The sequence below is a fragment of the Trichosurus vulpecula genome, chromosome 2 (genome assembly GCF_011100635.1).
Source record: "Trichosurus vulpecula isolate mTriVul1 chromosome 2, mTriVul1.pri, whole genome shotgun sequence".
NCBI lineage: Eukaryota > Metazoa > Chordata > Mammalia > Diprotodontia > Phalangeridae > Trichosurus > Trichosurus vulpecula.
Genome location: NC_050574.1, coordinates 339,168,783 through 339,185,520, shown reverse-complemented (window position 1 = coordinate 339,185,520; position 16,738 = coordinate 339,168,783). Strand labels below are relative to the sequence as shown.

Here is a 16,738-nt window from a genome sequence, read left to right as displayed (position 1 = left end):
TCATGGTTTTAGATAAATATTATTTATTTTAAGGTAAGCTCCCTTTATTCCTATACTCTCTAGTGTTTTTAGTAGGAATGGGTGTTATATTTTGTCAAAGGCTTTTTCGGCATCTATTGAGATAATCATATGATTTTTGTTGGTTTTGTTATTGATATGGTCAATTATACTGATAGTTTTACTAATATTGAACCAGCCCTACATTCCTGGTATAAATCCCACTTGGTCATAGTTGTATGATCCTTGTGATATATTGCTGTAATCTCTTCACTAGTATTTTATTTAAAAATTTTGCATCAATATTCATTAAGGAAATTGGCCTGTATTTTTCTTTTTCTGTTTTGGCTCTTCCTGGTTTAGGTATCAGTACCCATATTCATGTCATAAAAGGAATTTTGTAGGAATCCTTCTTTGCCCATTTTCCCAAATAGTTTATATAGTATTAAGATTAATCATTCTTTAAATGTTTGGTAGAGTTCACTTGTAAATTCATCTGGCCCTGGGGTTTTTTTCTTAGAAAGTTCATTAATGGCTTGTTCAATTTCTTTTTCTAAGATTGGGTTATTTAAGTATTTTATTTCTTCTTCTGAAAATCTGGGTATTTTATATTTTTTGTAGATAGTCATCCATTTCATTTAGATTGTCAAATTTATTGGCATATAATTGGGCAAAATAGCTCCTAACAGTCATCTTAATTTCCTCTTCATTGGTTGTGAATTCTTCCCTTTCATTTTTGATACTAGTAATTTAATGTTCTTTTTTCTTTTTTTTAAATCAAATTAACCAATGGTTTATTTTATTGTTGTTGTTTTTCATAAAACCAGCTTCTAGTTTTATTTATTAGTTCAATAGTTTTCATACTTTCAATTTTATTAATCTCTCCTTTGATTTTCAGGAATTCCAATGTGGTGTCTAATTGGGGATTTTTAATTTGTTCTTCTAATATTTTGAGTTGCATGCCCAATTCATTGATCTGCCTTTTCTCTGTTTTATTGATATAAGCAATTAGAGATATAAATTTCCCCTAAGTACCACATGAGCTGCATACATAAATTTTGGTAAGTTGTCTCATTGTTGTCATTTTGTTTAATGAAGGTATCTGTTGTTTCTATGATTTGTTCTTTGACACACTTATTTTTTAGGATTAGATTATTTAATTTCCAATTAATTTTTAATCTCTCCTTCCATTGTCCATTATTGAATGTAATTTTTATTACAATTTGATCTGGAAAGGATGTATTTACTACTTCTGCTTTTTTGCATTTGGTTGTGAGGTTTTATGTTCTAATACATGGATAGTTTTTATGTGGGTGCCATATACTGCTGAGAAAAAGATAAATTCTTTTCTATTCCTATTCAGTTTTCTCCAGAGGTCTATCATATCTAACTTTTCCAGAATTTTATTCACCTCCTTAACTCCTTTCTTGTTTATTTTCTGGTTAGAGTTATCTAGTTATGAGAGGGGAAAGTTGAGGTCCGCCACTAGTATAGTTTTATTATCTATTTCCTCCTGTAACTCATTCAACTTCAAAAGTTTAGGTGCTATACCATTTGGTGCATATATGTTTAGTACTGGTATGACTTCATAGTCTCTGGTACCTTTCAGCAAGATATAATTTCCTTCCTTATCTCTTTTAATTAGATCTATTTTAGGTTTTGCTTTGTCTGAGATCATGATTGCTACTCTGTCTTTCTTTGCTTCAGTTGAAGCATAATAAGTTCTGCTCTAGCCCCTTACCTTTACCCTGTCAAATGTATGTCTTGTAAACAACATATTGTAGGATTTTGCTTTTTAATCCATTCTGCTATCTGCTTCCATTTTATGGGTGAGTTCATTTCATTCACATTCATAGTTATGATACCTAAATGTATATTTCTCTCCATGCTATTTTTTCTTATTTACTTCCCTCTCTCTTACCCCCCAACCCTTTCCCTCCTCTCAAGTGTTTTACTTCTCATCACTGCCTTTCTCAATATACCCTCTTTATCAGCCTTCCCTTACCCCTTCTATTATCCTCATCCCTTTTTACTTCTTTATAGGGTAAGATAGATTTTTGTATCCAACTGAGTGTGTATGTTATTACCTCTTTGAGTCAATTTTGATGACAGTAAGTTTTAAGTTTTGCCTGCCACCCCGTCATCTTCCCCTCCATTATAATAGTTCTTTCATACCTCTTTTATGTGGCATAATTTATCCCCTTCCATCTCCCCTCTCTTTCTTCCAGTGAAATTTTCTTCCTCACTCCTTTATTTTGTTTTTGGAGGTATCGTCCCATCAAAGTCACCTTATATCCACACTCTCTGTCTATATATACTCCTTCTAATTGTTTTTATAGTAATAAAGTTCTTAAGAGTTAGAAATGTTGTCTTGTCATATAGAAATATAAACAGTTTAACCTTGTTGAATTTCTTATATTTTCCCTTTCTTGTTTCTTTTTTACCTTTTTATGTTTCCCCTGAGTCTTGTATTTGGAGTTAAATTTTTTATTCAGCTCTGGTCTTTTAATTAGGAATGCTTGAAAGTCTTCTATTTCATCAAATGCCCATTTTCCCCCTGAAAGATTAAATTCAATTTTGCTGGGTAGATGATTCTTAATTTATTTTTTAATTATTTAATATTTTCAACATTGATTTCCACAAGGTTTTGAGTTACAAATTTTCACCCCATTTCTACCCTCCCCACCACCCCAAGATGGCATATATTCTGGTTGCACCTTTCCCCAGTCTGCTCTCCCTTCTGTCACCCCACTCCCCCTGCCCCTTATCCCTTTTCCCCTTACTTTCTTGTAGGGCAAGATAGATTTCTGTACCCCATTGCCTGTATATCTTATTTCCCAGTTGCATGTAAAAACAACTTTTTTTTGAACATTTGCTTTTAGAACTTTGAGTCCCAAATTCTCTCCTTTCTTACATCACCACCCACCCTCCTTGAGAAGGCAAGCAATTCAACATAGGCCACACATGTATCATTATGCAAAACACTTCCATAATAGTCATGTTGTGAAAGACTAACTATACTAACTATATTGCCTTCTATCCTATCCTGTCCCCCTTTATTCAATTTTCTCCCTTGACCCTGTCCCTTTTCAAAAATGTTTGCTTTTGATTACCTCCTCCCCCTATCTGCTCTCCCTTCTATCATCCCCCCCCCGCCTTATCACCTTCACCCCTACTTTCCTGTAGGGTAAGAGACCCGACTGAGTGTGTATGTTATTCCCTCCTTAAGTCAAATCCGATGAGAGCAAAATTCACTCATTCCCTTTCACCTGCCCCCTCTTCTCTTCCATTATAACTGCTTTTTCTTGCCACTTTTTTGTGAGATAATTTACTCCATTCTATCTCTCCCTTTTTCCTTCTCCCAATACATTCCTCTCCCACCCCTTAAGTTTTTTTAAACATCATCCCTTCATATTCAACTCACCCTGTGCCCTCTGTCTATATATATGTATGTTCCCTTCAACTACCCTAATACTGAGAAAGGTCTCATGAATTATAAACATCATCTTTCCATGTAGGAATGTAAACAAAACAGTTCAACTTTAGTAAGTCCCTTATGATTTCTCTTTCCTGTTTACCTTTTCATGCTTCTCTTGATTCTTGTGTTTGAAAGTCAAATTTTCTATTAAGTTCTGGTCTTTTCATTGAGAAAGCTTGAAAGTCCTCTATTTTGTTGAAAATCCATATTTTACCTTGGAGTATTATAGTCAGTTTTTCTGGGTAGGTGATTCTTTGTTTTAATCTTAGCTCCTTTGACCTCGGGGATATCATATTCCAAGCCCTTCAGTCCCTTAATGTAGAAGCTGCTAGATCTTGTGTTATCCTGATTGTGTTTTCACAATAATCAAATTATTTCTTTCTGGCTGCTTGCAATATTTTCTCCTTGACCTGGGAGCTCTGGAATTTGGTGACAATATTCCTAGGAGTTTTCTTTTTGGGATCTTTTTGAGAAGGCCATCTGTGGATTCTTTCAAATTCTATTTTACCCTCTGGTTCTAGAATATCAGGGTAGTTTTCCTTGATAATTTCTTGAAAGATGATGTCTAGGCTCTTTTTTTGATCATGGCTTTCAGGCAGTCCAATAATTTTTAAATTATCTCTCCTGGATCTATTCTCCAGGTCAATGGTTTTTCCAATGAAATATTTCAACATTGTCTTCCATTTTTTCATTCTTTTGGTTCTGTTTTACAGTTTCTTGATTTCTCATAAAGTTACTAGCTTCCACTTGCTCCATTCTAATTTTTAAGGTAGTATTTTCTTCAGTGGTCTTTTGGACCTCCTTTTCCATTTTGCTAGTTCTGCCTTTTAAGGCATTCTTCTCCTCATTGACTTTTTGGAGCTCTTTTGACATTTGGGTTAGTCTAGTGTTATTTTCTTCAGTATTTTTTTGGGTCTCCTTTAGCAAGTTGTTGACTTGTTTTTCATGAGTGACAGTAGTACTAATTCCTACTCTTGAAGATGCTGAAGCTGGTGGATTGCCTGAGTTTAGGACTTCTGAGCTAGAGTAGGACAAAAACCAATTGAGAGCCTATACTAAGTCTACCTTCAATGTGGTGATCCTGTGGAAGTGAAGGGTTAAAGGTTCTGTGTTGATCAACAGTGGAATTGGGCTGGTGAATGAACACTGCACTTCAGCCTGGGTGAAATACAGAGACTGACCCAGTCTCTCTCTCTCACACTCTCTCTCCATCTTTCTCTCTCATATACAAACACATGCATGCGCGCACACACACACACACACACACACACACCCCTACCTTACACTGTATAGGCATAGACCTATACAGGTAGTTATCTGTGAGTTTTCCCTGCGATTAGATCTTGAAATGACATTATTTAAAGCTTTTACAAATTATCTGGAAAATGGAATTCAGTAAAATATTCAGTTATAAGCTTTTCTGAATACTGAAATGTCAAAGCAACAAGAACAAACTACAGGAAAATCCCTCAAGGCTATGTGACTTGTCAGAAAGATATGCTTCACTCTGGCTCCATGCAGAGTGTCATGCACCATTTTCTCATGGATCTAACCATTCTTTCTCATCTGGGAGATGTCTTTTTTAAAAATACTATTTTATTGTTTCCAATTACATGTAAAGACAGATTTTTAACATTCATTTTTTTAAATTTTGAGATCCAAATATTATTCCTCCCTCCCTCAACTCCCCCCTTCATGAGATGGCAAGCAATTTGAGGTAGGTTATATACGCACAACCATGCAAAACATATTTCCATAGTAGTCATGTTGTGAAAGAAGAAACAGACCAAAAGAAAAACACAGACAAAAAACTGGGAAAATACTATGCTTCAGTCTGCATTCAGACTCCTTCACTTTTTCCTCTGGATGTGGATAGCATTTTTCATCATGAGTCCTTTGGAATTGTCTTATATCTTGTCTTGCTAAGAATAGCTAAGTCATTAATAGTTGCTGTTACTATGTACAATGTTCTCCTGGTTCTGCTCACTTCACTCAGCATCGGTTCATGTAAGTCTTCCCAGGTTTTTCTGAAATCCTCCTGCTCATCATTTCTTACTGCACAATAGTATTCCATTACATTCATATACCACAATTTGTTCAGCCATTCCCCCATTGATGGTCATTCTCTCAATTTCCAATTCTTTGCACCACAAAAAGAGCTACTATAAATATTTTTTTTTCACAAGTAGATTCTTTTCCCTTTTTTAGATCTCTTTGGGGTATAGCCCTATTAGTTCATATTGCTGGATCAAAGGGCATACACAGTTTTATACACGCATATGTTTATAAATAGAAGAGTCTCATAAACATTGTATAGTGATGTGAAAATAGAAATACGCATTGGTATTTGCTGATTTGTTCATAAGCATCTTTCTGTTGTAATAATACTATCTAAGATCTTTTCTATTCTTTCAGGATCTTCCTCCTCTCTGGCCTATCTTGAAAATTAATCCTTAAATAATTTTAAGTCTGTCTTGCCTCCATTATAAATGTTTGTGTGTGTGGATTTGGCAACATTCATCCCTCTGTTCCACATTCCTCAAAATTAAGTGCAGTTTCCACTGCCTCACCTAGTATCTGAAACAGTGATAGGATAGTTTCCACTTGGAGTGGTTTGATTATAGCCATGCAGAGAATAGATTATGCTAGAAAGGCTGGCAAATTTGTTTCATCTATTTGATTAAATAGATAATGATGAATTTATCTATTTGATGAATAGATTTCATCTATTTGACATCTACTTGATGTCCTTCTCCCCAGCCAACTACAGATGCTTTCGAGATGATTTGACTTAGCCAGATCTCAAGCTATTTAGAAGATAAAAGCCTTGTTTCACTTGTATCCTGTCAAATGAGAGATTTGTAAAAACTAATTTGTTGTCTTTGTCTCATACAATCTTCATAAGTTTGCCTATATCACCTTTTCCCTTTTTTTTTAACATTACAAGATAATTGGATCTATAAGAGCTTAGGTAGTCATGTTTTCTGATGGCACATGATATTAAGATACTTTAAAATATAACCACATTCTACCTGTAGTTTAGTATGGTGAGAGGTACATTGGACCAGGAATCTGAAGATGTGGGCTCTGTTCCCTGCCCCTTCAGTTGTTGTTAGCTATGTGACTTAAGAAAGTCACTTAACTTCTTACTTTGTTCTGAGATTCTGTAAAATGAGAATAGTAAAGTCTATAGTACCTATGTGAAGGAGTTTTAAGAAATAATGTTTCTAAAGCATTTAGTAAAACTTAAAGTGCTCCACAGACATCAGCTATGATAATAATAGTTATCATTGTTATTATTATTACCTTATGATGGTTTTTAAGGTTCAAGTTCCATGATATATGCAAATACACTTTGAAAGCTGAAACGCTAGACCAGGCAAGGTAGGTACAAAAGTGACAGGGACAGATGGTGGTAGTAATTGTTTAAACTGCTCTAAGATCTTACTTTCATACCATTTCAGTGCTATTAGTTGTTTAAAGAGAAGTCCCATGTGGAAAGAATGCATATGCCATCAAATTCAGCAAATGCTGACTAGTTTTGCCGAATTACCTTTTTATTTTTATTTTTTGTGTTTGAATTTAAATCATTATTTATTTATTTAATATTTTTAGTTTTCAGCATTAATTTTCACAAGAGTTTAAATTACAAATTTTCTCTCCATTTCTACCCTCTCCACCACTCCAAGATGGCGTATATTCTGATTGTCCCATTCCCCAGTCAGCCCTCCCTTCTATCACCCCACTCCCCACCATCCGCTTTTCCCTTACTTTCTTGTAGGGAAAGATAGATATTTATGCCCCGTTGCCTGTATATCTTGTTTCCTAGTTGCATACTTTTTTTTTTGAACATCTTTTAAAACTTTGAGTTCAAAATTCTCTCACCTTTTCCCTCCCCACCCACCCTCCCTAAGAAGGCAAGCAATTCAACATAGGCCACACATGTATCATTATGCAAAACCCTTCCACAATACTCATGTTGTGAAAGACTAACTATATTTTGCTCCTTCCTATCCTATCCCCCTTTATCCAATTTTCTCCCCTGACCCTGTCCATTTTCAAAAGTGTTTGCTTTTGATTACCTCCACCCCCTATCTGCCCTCCTTTCTATCATCCTCCCTTTTTTTATCTCCTTGCTCCTTTTTTCCTGTGGGGTAAGATACCCAATTGAGTGTGTATGCTATTCCATCCTCAGGTCAAATCTGATGAGAGCAAAATTCACTCATTCCCTTTCACTTGCCCCCTCTTTCCTCCCAACAGAACTGCTATTTCTTGCCACTTCTTTGTGAGATAATTCATTCCATTCTATCTCTCCCTTTCTCCCTCCTCAATATATTCCTCTCTCATCCCTCAATTTGATTTTATTTTTTTAGATATCATCCCTTCATATTCAACACACCCTATGCCCTCTGTCTTTCTATATATGTATATTCCCTTCAGCTACCCTAATACTGAGGTCTCATGAATTATACACATCATCTTTCCATGTAGGAATGTAAACCAAACAGTTCAACTTTAGTAAATCCCTTGTGATTTCTCTTTCTTCTTTACCTTTTCATCCTTCTCTTGATTCTTGTGTTTGAAAGTCAAATTTTCTATTCAGCTTTGGTCTTTTCACTGAGAAAGCTTGAAAGTCCTCTATTTTGTTGAAAATCCATATTTTGCCTTGGAGCATGATACTCCGTTTTGTTGGGTAGGTGATTCTTGGTTTTAACCCTAGCTCCATTGACCTCTGGGATATCATATTCCAAGCCCTTCAATCCCTTAATGTACAAGCTGCTAGATCTTGTATTATTCTGATTGTGTTTCCATGATACTCAAACGGCTTCTTTCTGGCTGCTTGCAATATTTTCTCGATCTGGGAGCTCTGGAATTTGGCAACAATATTCCTAGGAGTTTTCTTTTTGGGATCTTTTTGAGGAGGCGATCTTCTGTATTACCCTCTGGCTCTAGAATATCAGGGCAGTTCTCCTTGATAATTTCTTGAAAGATGATATCTAGGCTCTTTTTTTGATCATGGCTTTCAGGCAGTCCAATAATTTTTAAATTATCTCTCCTGGATCTATTTTCCAGGTCAGTGGTTTTTCCAATGAGATTATTTCACATTGTCTTCCATTTTTTCATTCCTTTGGTTCTGTTTTATAATATATTGATTTCTCATAAAGTCACTAGCTTCCACTTGCTCCATTCTAATTTTTAAGGTAGTATTTTCTTCAGTATTTAAGGTAGTATTTAAGGAGGTCTTTTGGACCTCCTTTTCCATTTGGCTAATTCTGCCTTTCAAGGCATTCTTCTTCTCATTGGCTTTTTGGAGCTCTTTTGCCATTTGAGTTAGTCTATTTTTTAAGGTGTTATTTTCTTCAGTATTTTTTTGGGTCTCCTTTAGCAAGTCATTGACTTGTTTTTCATGGTTTTCTCGCATCAGTCTCATTTCTCTTCCCAATTTTTCCTCTACTTCTCTTACTTGCTTTTCCAAATCCTTTTTGAGCTCTTCCATGGCCTGAGACCAGTTCATGTTTTTCTTGGAGGCTTTTGATGTAGGCTCTTTGACTTTGTTGACTTCTTCTGGCTGTATGTTTTGGTCTTCTTTGTCACCAAAGAAAGATTCCAAAGTCTGACACTGAATCTGAGTCCATTTTCACTGCCTGGCCATGTTCCCAGCCAACTACTTGACCCCTGAGTTTTTCATCGGGGTATGACTGCTTGTAGAGTAGTGACTACTTTGTTTCAAGCTTGAGGGGATGTGCTATTGTTTTCAGAGATATTTCTATACAGCTAGCTCTGCCACACCAGCGCTTCTCCTCCCTCAAGAACCGCCAACTCAGACTGGACTCATACCTTAAGCAGGCTCTGCACTCCTGCTCTGATCCCCCACTTAATTTCTCCCACCAGGTGGGCCTGGGGCTGGAAGCAACTGCAGCTGTAGTTCTGTAGCTGCACCACCCCCGCTGCCCCTGGGGTGGTGGCCAAGCAGGAACTCCTTTCACTCTGTCCCAGGAGCTTTTCCCACTAAACTTCTCTGTTGTCTTTGGTGTTTGTGGGTTGAGAAGTCTGGTAACTGCCACAGCTCACTGATTCAGGGCGCTAGGGCCTGTTCCACCCAGCTCCCAGTCTGGTTGGTCTGGGTGCAGCCCATGCTGGGCTCTGCTCCTTTCCTCTCCCAGCCCCATGCACGATAGACCTTACCCAGTGACCATCCAGGCTGTCCTGGGCTGGAGCCCTGCTTCCCTTTACTATTCCATGGGTTCTGCAGTTCTAGAATTTGTTCAGAGCCATTTTTATCAGTTTTTGGAGGGACCTGGGGGGGAGCTCATGCAAATCCCTGCTTTCCAGCCCCCATCTTGGACTGAATTGCCTTTTTTAAAAAATTCCTTCTTTTTTAATTTTTTGTTTAAAGGATCATGGGATCATAAATCTAGCCCTGGATGAAACCTTGAAGTGGCAGTTCTCGAAGTGTGATACAGGCAGCCCCACCCTTTCAGGGGGGTTCTTGAGGTCAAAATTATTTTTGTAATAATGCCATGACATTTTCATTTCCAATATGGTAAATGTTGAGAGATATAGTTCACATAAATAAGAGCTCTTTGTGAAATCCTCAATGACTTTTAAGAGTGTGAAGGGAGTATCCTAAGACCAAAAAGTTTGAAAACCACTGCCTTTGAGAGATAGCTTTCTGGGTAAAGGAAGAGGGGGAATAGATTTGAAAATCATGGAAAAACAAAAGATATAATACAAATGGAAAAAAAATAAGAAAAACAAACCTAGGCTATTTGGAATCCTTGGGGTATGTGCCTTCCAGATATCTAAGGATATACATCTTATTTAAGCACCAAAATTTATTTTAATTAATTCAAATGGAAAATGTTCTAAAACAGATTACTTACTTCCCTGGTTCAAGGGCATATTTAAAATAATTTAGTCCTTTTTTTTTTGGATTAATCTGTATTATTATGAATGTCAATTTGTGTATTGTGATTTAAAACAAAGATTGCCTCAGGATATGCTGAAGTATTCAGGACAAATTGATTCAGGCTGAGGTACCTTCTAGTTATCTTTGCATCTTTTTAAAAACAGTTTTTCTGCAGCTTCACTGTCAACTGTCATTTCTCATTGTTGTCTCTGAGTTTACCAAACAAAGCCCATTCCCCATCCCTGAAATTTAATTCCTGTAGGTTTGGAGACAGCATCACCAATCTTGCTAGGAATGTATGTAAATAAGAGTAAGCAGTGACAACCTGATAGTGTCTTCTATAAATAAAATATGTGAACTTTAACAATGGGGGAATAATTATGAAATAAAAGGAGGCTCCATTGAGAAACATCAGTAATTGGCTATTGATTAAGTTTTCTGGGCTGGTAAATTTTCAATACTACATGGAAAAGGCATGAAATTTTTTTTACTACATATTTGTAATCTGATTATTTCTTCTAGGATACTAGTTCTTTAATGATATTGTTACGTTTTTTAATAACTGGTGTTTGCTTTTTTTTTTTTTTTAGTAGAAAAAGCCACCATCCGACCTGCCAAAAGCATGGACTCCCTTTGTTCTCTGCCAGTGGAAGGTGAGACTTAATAATGGATATCTGAATCGGCTGTTTTGAGCTGTTGGTTGATGCATTCATACACTTTCAACCCTCTGTTTCTTGCCCAATCAGATCTGCTCTATATTAAGTATAAAGGGGCAGTAGGATGAGGCCCACAGAGTAGCCTGCCCTTTCGGAAGAGCTCTATGACATGTCCCCTAAGAACTAAGGTCATTAAGCCTAACATATGTTAGAAATACGCTTGACACTGAAATTCAGGTATCAAAGGCAATTTATTATTATTGAGGAATCCAAAGGAATTGGCAGATGTTCCTGGCCAGAAGCGGACTCCACACTTCTTTAGGAAGAGGGAGTGGGGAATACAGGAGTGAGACCAACTTTATTCTGTTAGCCTGACATAGATTGATGCACCATCAGCTTCAGAGAACAGATTGGTCCACTCTCTTCTGGGTTACAATCTTCCGTACATGCCCCCCACATGCAATTCCTTGGTATGTTCCCCCCCCCCAACATACATCCCATGTTCAAAAATGGCAGAAAACTCCTCCCTGTGGGTGTGTAAGGTAATATTCAGTTAGCCAACTAAGCATGCATGGTAGCCATTTGACCCAGTTTTCTCTTCAACCCTGACCATTCTCTGGCCGATTTAGACCAGTTTTCCTAACATCCTGAATAACCTCCTGAATCTGTGGTTTCTGCAAAATCACAAACTTTATTCTGATTAGCTGGGGACCGTCATCCTGGTTAATTTTTATTCCCTTCTTTGTTCAAGCTGACCCTTCATTAATTATTCTGTGGAACTTAATTAACTCTTCTGTGGAAACCTAACTTTCTCTAACTTTTACCAATCCCTCACACATAGCTAGAGAGCAATGATCTTTTCCATCATGCATGAGCTTGGTTCAAAGAGATCCTAATATGAGTGGCATGGAAAAATGGAATCCTTTTGGGTCATGGACTTCTATAGAATAAGACATAGAGTTTCAGACATGAACAATATGTTGATTTGTTTAGTTTGATTCTACTTATAGGTTATGGGGTTGAGGTGGGAAACTTTGGGGGGGGAAGGAATAGGAATCAGTAATGTATAATGAGAAGCAAAAAAAAGTGTATATTCATTCATCCATCCCATTTATTCATTTATAATTTTTTTTAAATATCTGCTGTCTGGTGAGCACTACATTAGGTACTATGTACAAAGTTTAAATGAGACACAGTCCATGTGCTTATGGAGCCTAAAATCTAATCTGGGGAAATGACAAACTATAATGCATCTTATCACCTGACAAATGGTAGAGAGATTTGAAAAATAGAATGCTTTGTGACTTCTGAGAGGCAAGGTTGTTAGCGACTACAGGAGAAGGGGGATTAGAGAAGGCTTGACAAAGGAGGCTTTAAAGGATGGGCAGGAATTCAGGCAAATAGAGAAAGTTATAGTTACAAAGCATTCAGTACCTTTTCACTTTTGCTTTTTTCCATTATTGTAGTCATTAGATATACTATTATCATGGTTCTACGTTTTTTTCCTTCTAATCAATTTATTTAAGTCTTCCAATGCTTTGCTGAATTCTTCTATGTCCTTATTAAACATCCTTTCAGGAAGACTAAAGAAGATAATCTTTTTGATTGTTTTTTCTTAATTTTAATTAATTTATTTTTAATAAGTTTAACAGCCAATTTTAATGTCTCTTAGCTTTTATGAAGGAATATTAACTGGGAAGGCATACAAAGAACGCAGATGCAAAAGTAGAAGATAATCCTTTTGAATTTTTTTTTTTTTAAGAAAAAATCATATCCAGTGACTCAGCTTTTAGGTCTAGCACTCCTCTCTACACTCAACTCTCTAGACTGGGTTTGAAAAGCCCCTGGGGACACTCCATTTCAGCTCTCCAAGTTTTATGCTTCAAAATTCCCTGTGGCAGCAACCAGAGCTGCCAGACCACTCCCCTTATGGGGATCTTTTCCCTTTCTGGTCACTGAGCCAGTCAAGTTCCAGCTCTCATTTCTATGCTCCCTCCCTGTCTGCTGTGTACTCCAGGGTTGGGTTTGCTCAAATTTGTAGTTGAGAGAGGGAGGAAAGGAAAGAAGGACTCAAATCTGGCATCCCTGTTCACCTTTTGAAGCCTCAAAATCCCTGACCCTTTCTCTCTCTCTCTCTTCATGAATTTTTTGGTAGATCCAAACCCATAACTTCATTTTTGCAGAGAACTCCCAAAGAAGAAATTCCCTCTATCAATGCAGATCATGGAAGGGACATCAGAGATGATCTATTTCAGCTTCTTTTTAGAGAGGTTAGGTGATTTACCCAATGCCATCATCAGAGGCCGTATCTGAACTCATGTCCTCTTACCCCACAATTAGTCCTATTTTCCCAATAATTTTTTGCCCTGGAACTTGTATTCTTAGAGAGTTGCCTGGGGCCCTGAGGGGTTACATAATTTTACCAGGCTCACAGCCTGTGCTTATCAGTGGCAGAATTGGAACCTGGGTCTTGTTGATTTCTCTGTGCCCAGCAGGCTGCCTCACCAATCATAGGAGGCTTTTATATTCCCTTCTGGTTTTACTGTTTTCTTGAATAAGAAATCACTCACTTCCTTGTATCCTTCCCACCCTCCCCCACACTAACAGCTGGCTTCTTCTAAAAATCCCTCTTAGAGTAGAAAATGGCATTATCCTTTATGACTATGCATAGACAAGGAAACTGAATGATGGTCAGCCAGTATTTGACCAGTTTGACTGGTACTTTATCATCAAATTTGGTTGCTTCTTCCTGACGGGCCATAACTGTTTTACTGTTGTTTTACTGTCTTACTGTCTCTTTTACTGTCTTTTACTCTTTTTAATTCGGGTAAACCCTGTTACATGACAACATCCATCTCAGAATTCTGTTGTCAGTCCATACATGATTTCTTTCCTTACAGCTGGCATGGGTGTTTATTAACAGGTAGATACGGTCTGGTGTATTCTGCCTGAATAATAGGCATGCATTATTTGGATGAATAGGAACTTTTGTGTGCTTTTGGTGTCACAAAACTGTCCCTGTGTTTGCTCTGACTTCCCCAGGGAAGGAAACCAAAGGACATTTCAATCGGACTGTCACCACTGGAGGATTTTTCATCCCAGCGATGAAACTACAGACAAGTACTGGCAGCTCTTGTGACCTTAGCAAGCAAGAAGCTGAATGGGGCCAGGAAGGAGGCCCAGTGGGAGCCGAGGGGGGCTCAGTTGTGGGTGGCAAGGCTCCCCAAGCCCGCCCACCACCAGAGCAGCTGAAAGTATTTCGAGCCGTGGAAGATCCAGAGAATGACCAGGCATCCCCGAAGATGCTTGCCATGTTCTACACTTCAAATGATAGCTCCAGCAAATCAGTCTTCACCAGCAGCCTCTTCCAGATGGAATCCTCACCTCGTCACCAGCGGAAGGCTCTCAACATCTCAGAGCCATTTGCGGTCTCGGTACCCCTTCGGGTATCAGCAGTTATCAGTACCAACAGCACCCCTTGCAGAACACCTCCTAAAGAAATGCAGTCACTCTCTAGCCTAGAAGAATCTTCTCTCCAGGGGGCTGAGGGTGGGGGTTGGCCTGGGTTTGAGGAGGAGAAGACACCTGTAGCTGACGTTTCTGCAGGTAAAATTTCATGGAAGGTATTTATTGGTTTTGATAACCATTCTCTTCTATTTCCAATGCTATCCCTAAAAGCATGGCCAGATTCCCTTTATGTCAGTTGGCATTGGGGGAAGGGAGAAGGGTCACCTTTTTAGAAAGCCCCCTATTCCTCCACTTTTTTTGGAAGCAGTTGCAGTAGTATAGGGACAAGAACACCTGAGCTATATTGGATACTTCTGGGAGAGCCATAATTGGAAAACAGTAGCAAGGCCAGGAATAGAAACTATTAGGTGATGCTTGTTTCCTAGAAGCCTTTGGAGGCAGGTTCTGTAGGGATAAAAACATTTATCCTTTCCTGTTTTGCAAACCTGACTATACATTTCTGGGCTCATTCTAGAAGGTATCTTAAACTCAAAAGTTCACTTTTTATGGAAGGCAATGGCCATACCTGAAAGTACTTGCAAAGGGAAAAGTATTAAATGATATTGCCAAGGATAGGGACCAGATGCAGAATTGTATTGGTATTGAGAAATCCTAGGTGAGGAAACTACCTTTTCCGATGCAGGGCAGGACCTTCTTTGCAACTTCTTATCTTAGACAGCTGCCTAAGCCCTGAGAAGTTAAGAGATTTGCCCAAGATCACACAACCACTTGGTTTTGGCTTGATAAATGGGCTTCACTGATTTCTAGTCTTAAGAAATTGATGGAGAAAATGTGAATAGTGCAGATTAAACTTGCAAGTGTATTGTGTGTGTGTGTGTGTGTGTGTGTGTGTGTAGGAGCTGATTGTTAGACATTGGCCATTATACCCCTGTAGGTAGTACATTTATTATTGTCATCCTCATTTTGCTATGTGATCCGAATCCAGTTTTCCTGGCTTCGAGGCTAGCTTTCTAGCTACTATGTCACTCAAGGACTCCAGCTTAAAATTCTCATCCACTCCATCTTAGATTTCTTATGTGAGAGAAGGAAACAGAATTCTGCAAAAACCCAATGGTAAGGTATCATTGAGTTACTGAGCATGAACAGAAAAACTGGTGGTATTAAGAGCTCCCAAAATTTCCCCCTTCACAATCAATGTCATTATAATAACAATGGGGAGGCTGGACTAGAAATCAGAGGTGGGCCACACTTGAGCACCTAGAGGGCTACATGTGGCCTCGCGACTACAGGTTCCTCATCCCTGCACTAGATAGTCTGTAAGGACACTTTCAGATCTTAAACACTTCTATTAGACTGATTCAAGGCTGCTTCCTGTTTGAGTGTAGAATCTATAGAATCCATGGAGGAAGAGTGACATTTCTCCACCCCAGAGTTCCCAGCATGAGAACTACTGAGGCCATATGGCTTTAGGCAAATTCAATACGAATAATCTGGTTGTTAAATGTTTACCAGTACACCCCAGAAGGGAGTGCAAGTATTATCATCTCTATTTTGCAAATGAGGAAAATGATGCATGAAAAGATTTAGTGATTGCCCACAACTAATGACCATTTGATCCCATCCATTATATACAGCTTTATCTTGTTATATTTTGATTAAACCAGGCCTCTGCCCTAGTCAAACTCCTTACAATTTTTTTTAAAACATTCATCAAGTGCCTGCTCTCTTCCAGTGCTGAGTGCTGTCTACAAACAAAAATCAAACAGTCCTTGCCTTCAGGGAGCTTACAGTCTACTGGAGGGATAATGACATGTTCACAGATACAGAGAGAGAATGGGCACATATAAGTAGAAACAGAATGACTAAATTCCTGAGTCCAGTACCTGAGTACCTCCCCTCCCCAGCCAATATTTTTGTCTACCTTAACATGAAACCACATAACCCTTCGCTGCCTAGGGTCATTCTGAATTGTCTCTCATTCTGAGCCCATTTCCTGCACTGAAGTCGCACGTGGAGTTTCAGTTCCTAGAATCAAAATGAGATGGACAGCAACTTGTATCGTGTGCATGTGTGTGTGTGTGTGTATTCCCCAGGTGGTTTTTATGTTATTATTAACCCCTGCAGTTAGATTATAGGTTAGCATGGCTGTATTTCTGTTGCTTGGGATTCAGAACTAGACTAAGATACATATGTCTCCTGTTTACTAAGCACAATAGTTTTACATGAAAG

At 38.1% G+C, this 16,738-nt stretch overlaps 1 protein-coding gene across 1 annotated transcript in view; it reads left to right on the top strand.

The window, feature by feature from the left end:
- Positions 1 to 16,738, top strand: part of ARHGAP31 (Rho GTPase activating protein 31) — a 176,843-nt gene that overhangs the window by 149,765 nt on the left and 10,340 nt on the right. The window contains exons 9-10 of the mRNA XM_036743963.1: positions 10,976 to 11,038; positions 14,084 to 14,647. Coding sequence (XP_036599858.1) covers positions 10,976 to 11,038; positions 14,084 to 14,647 — 627 coding nt within the window. The remainder of the gene's footprint in view (positions 1 to 10,975; positions 11,039 to 14,083; positions 14,648 to 16,738) is intronic.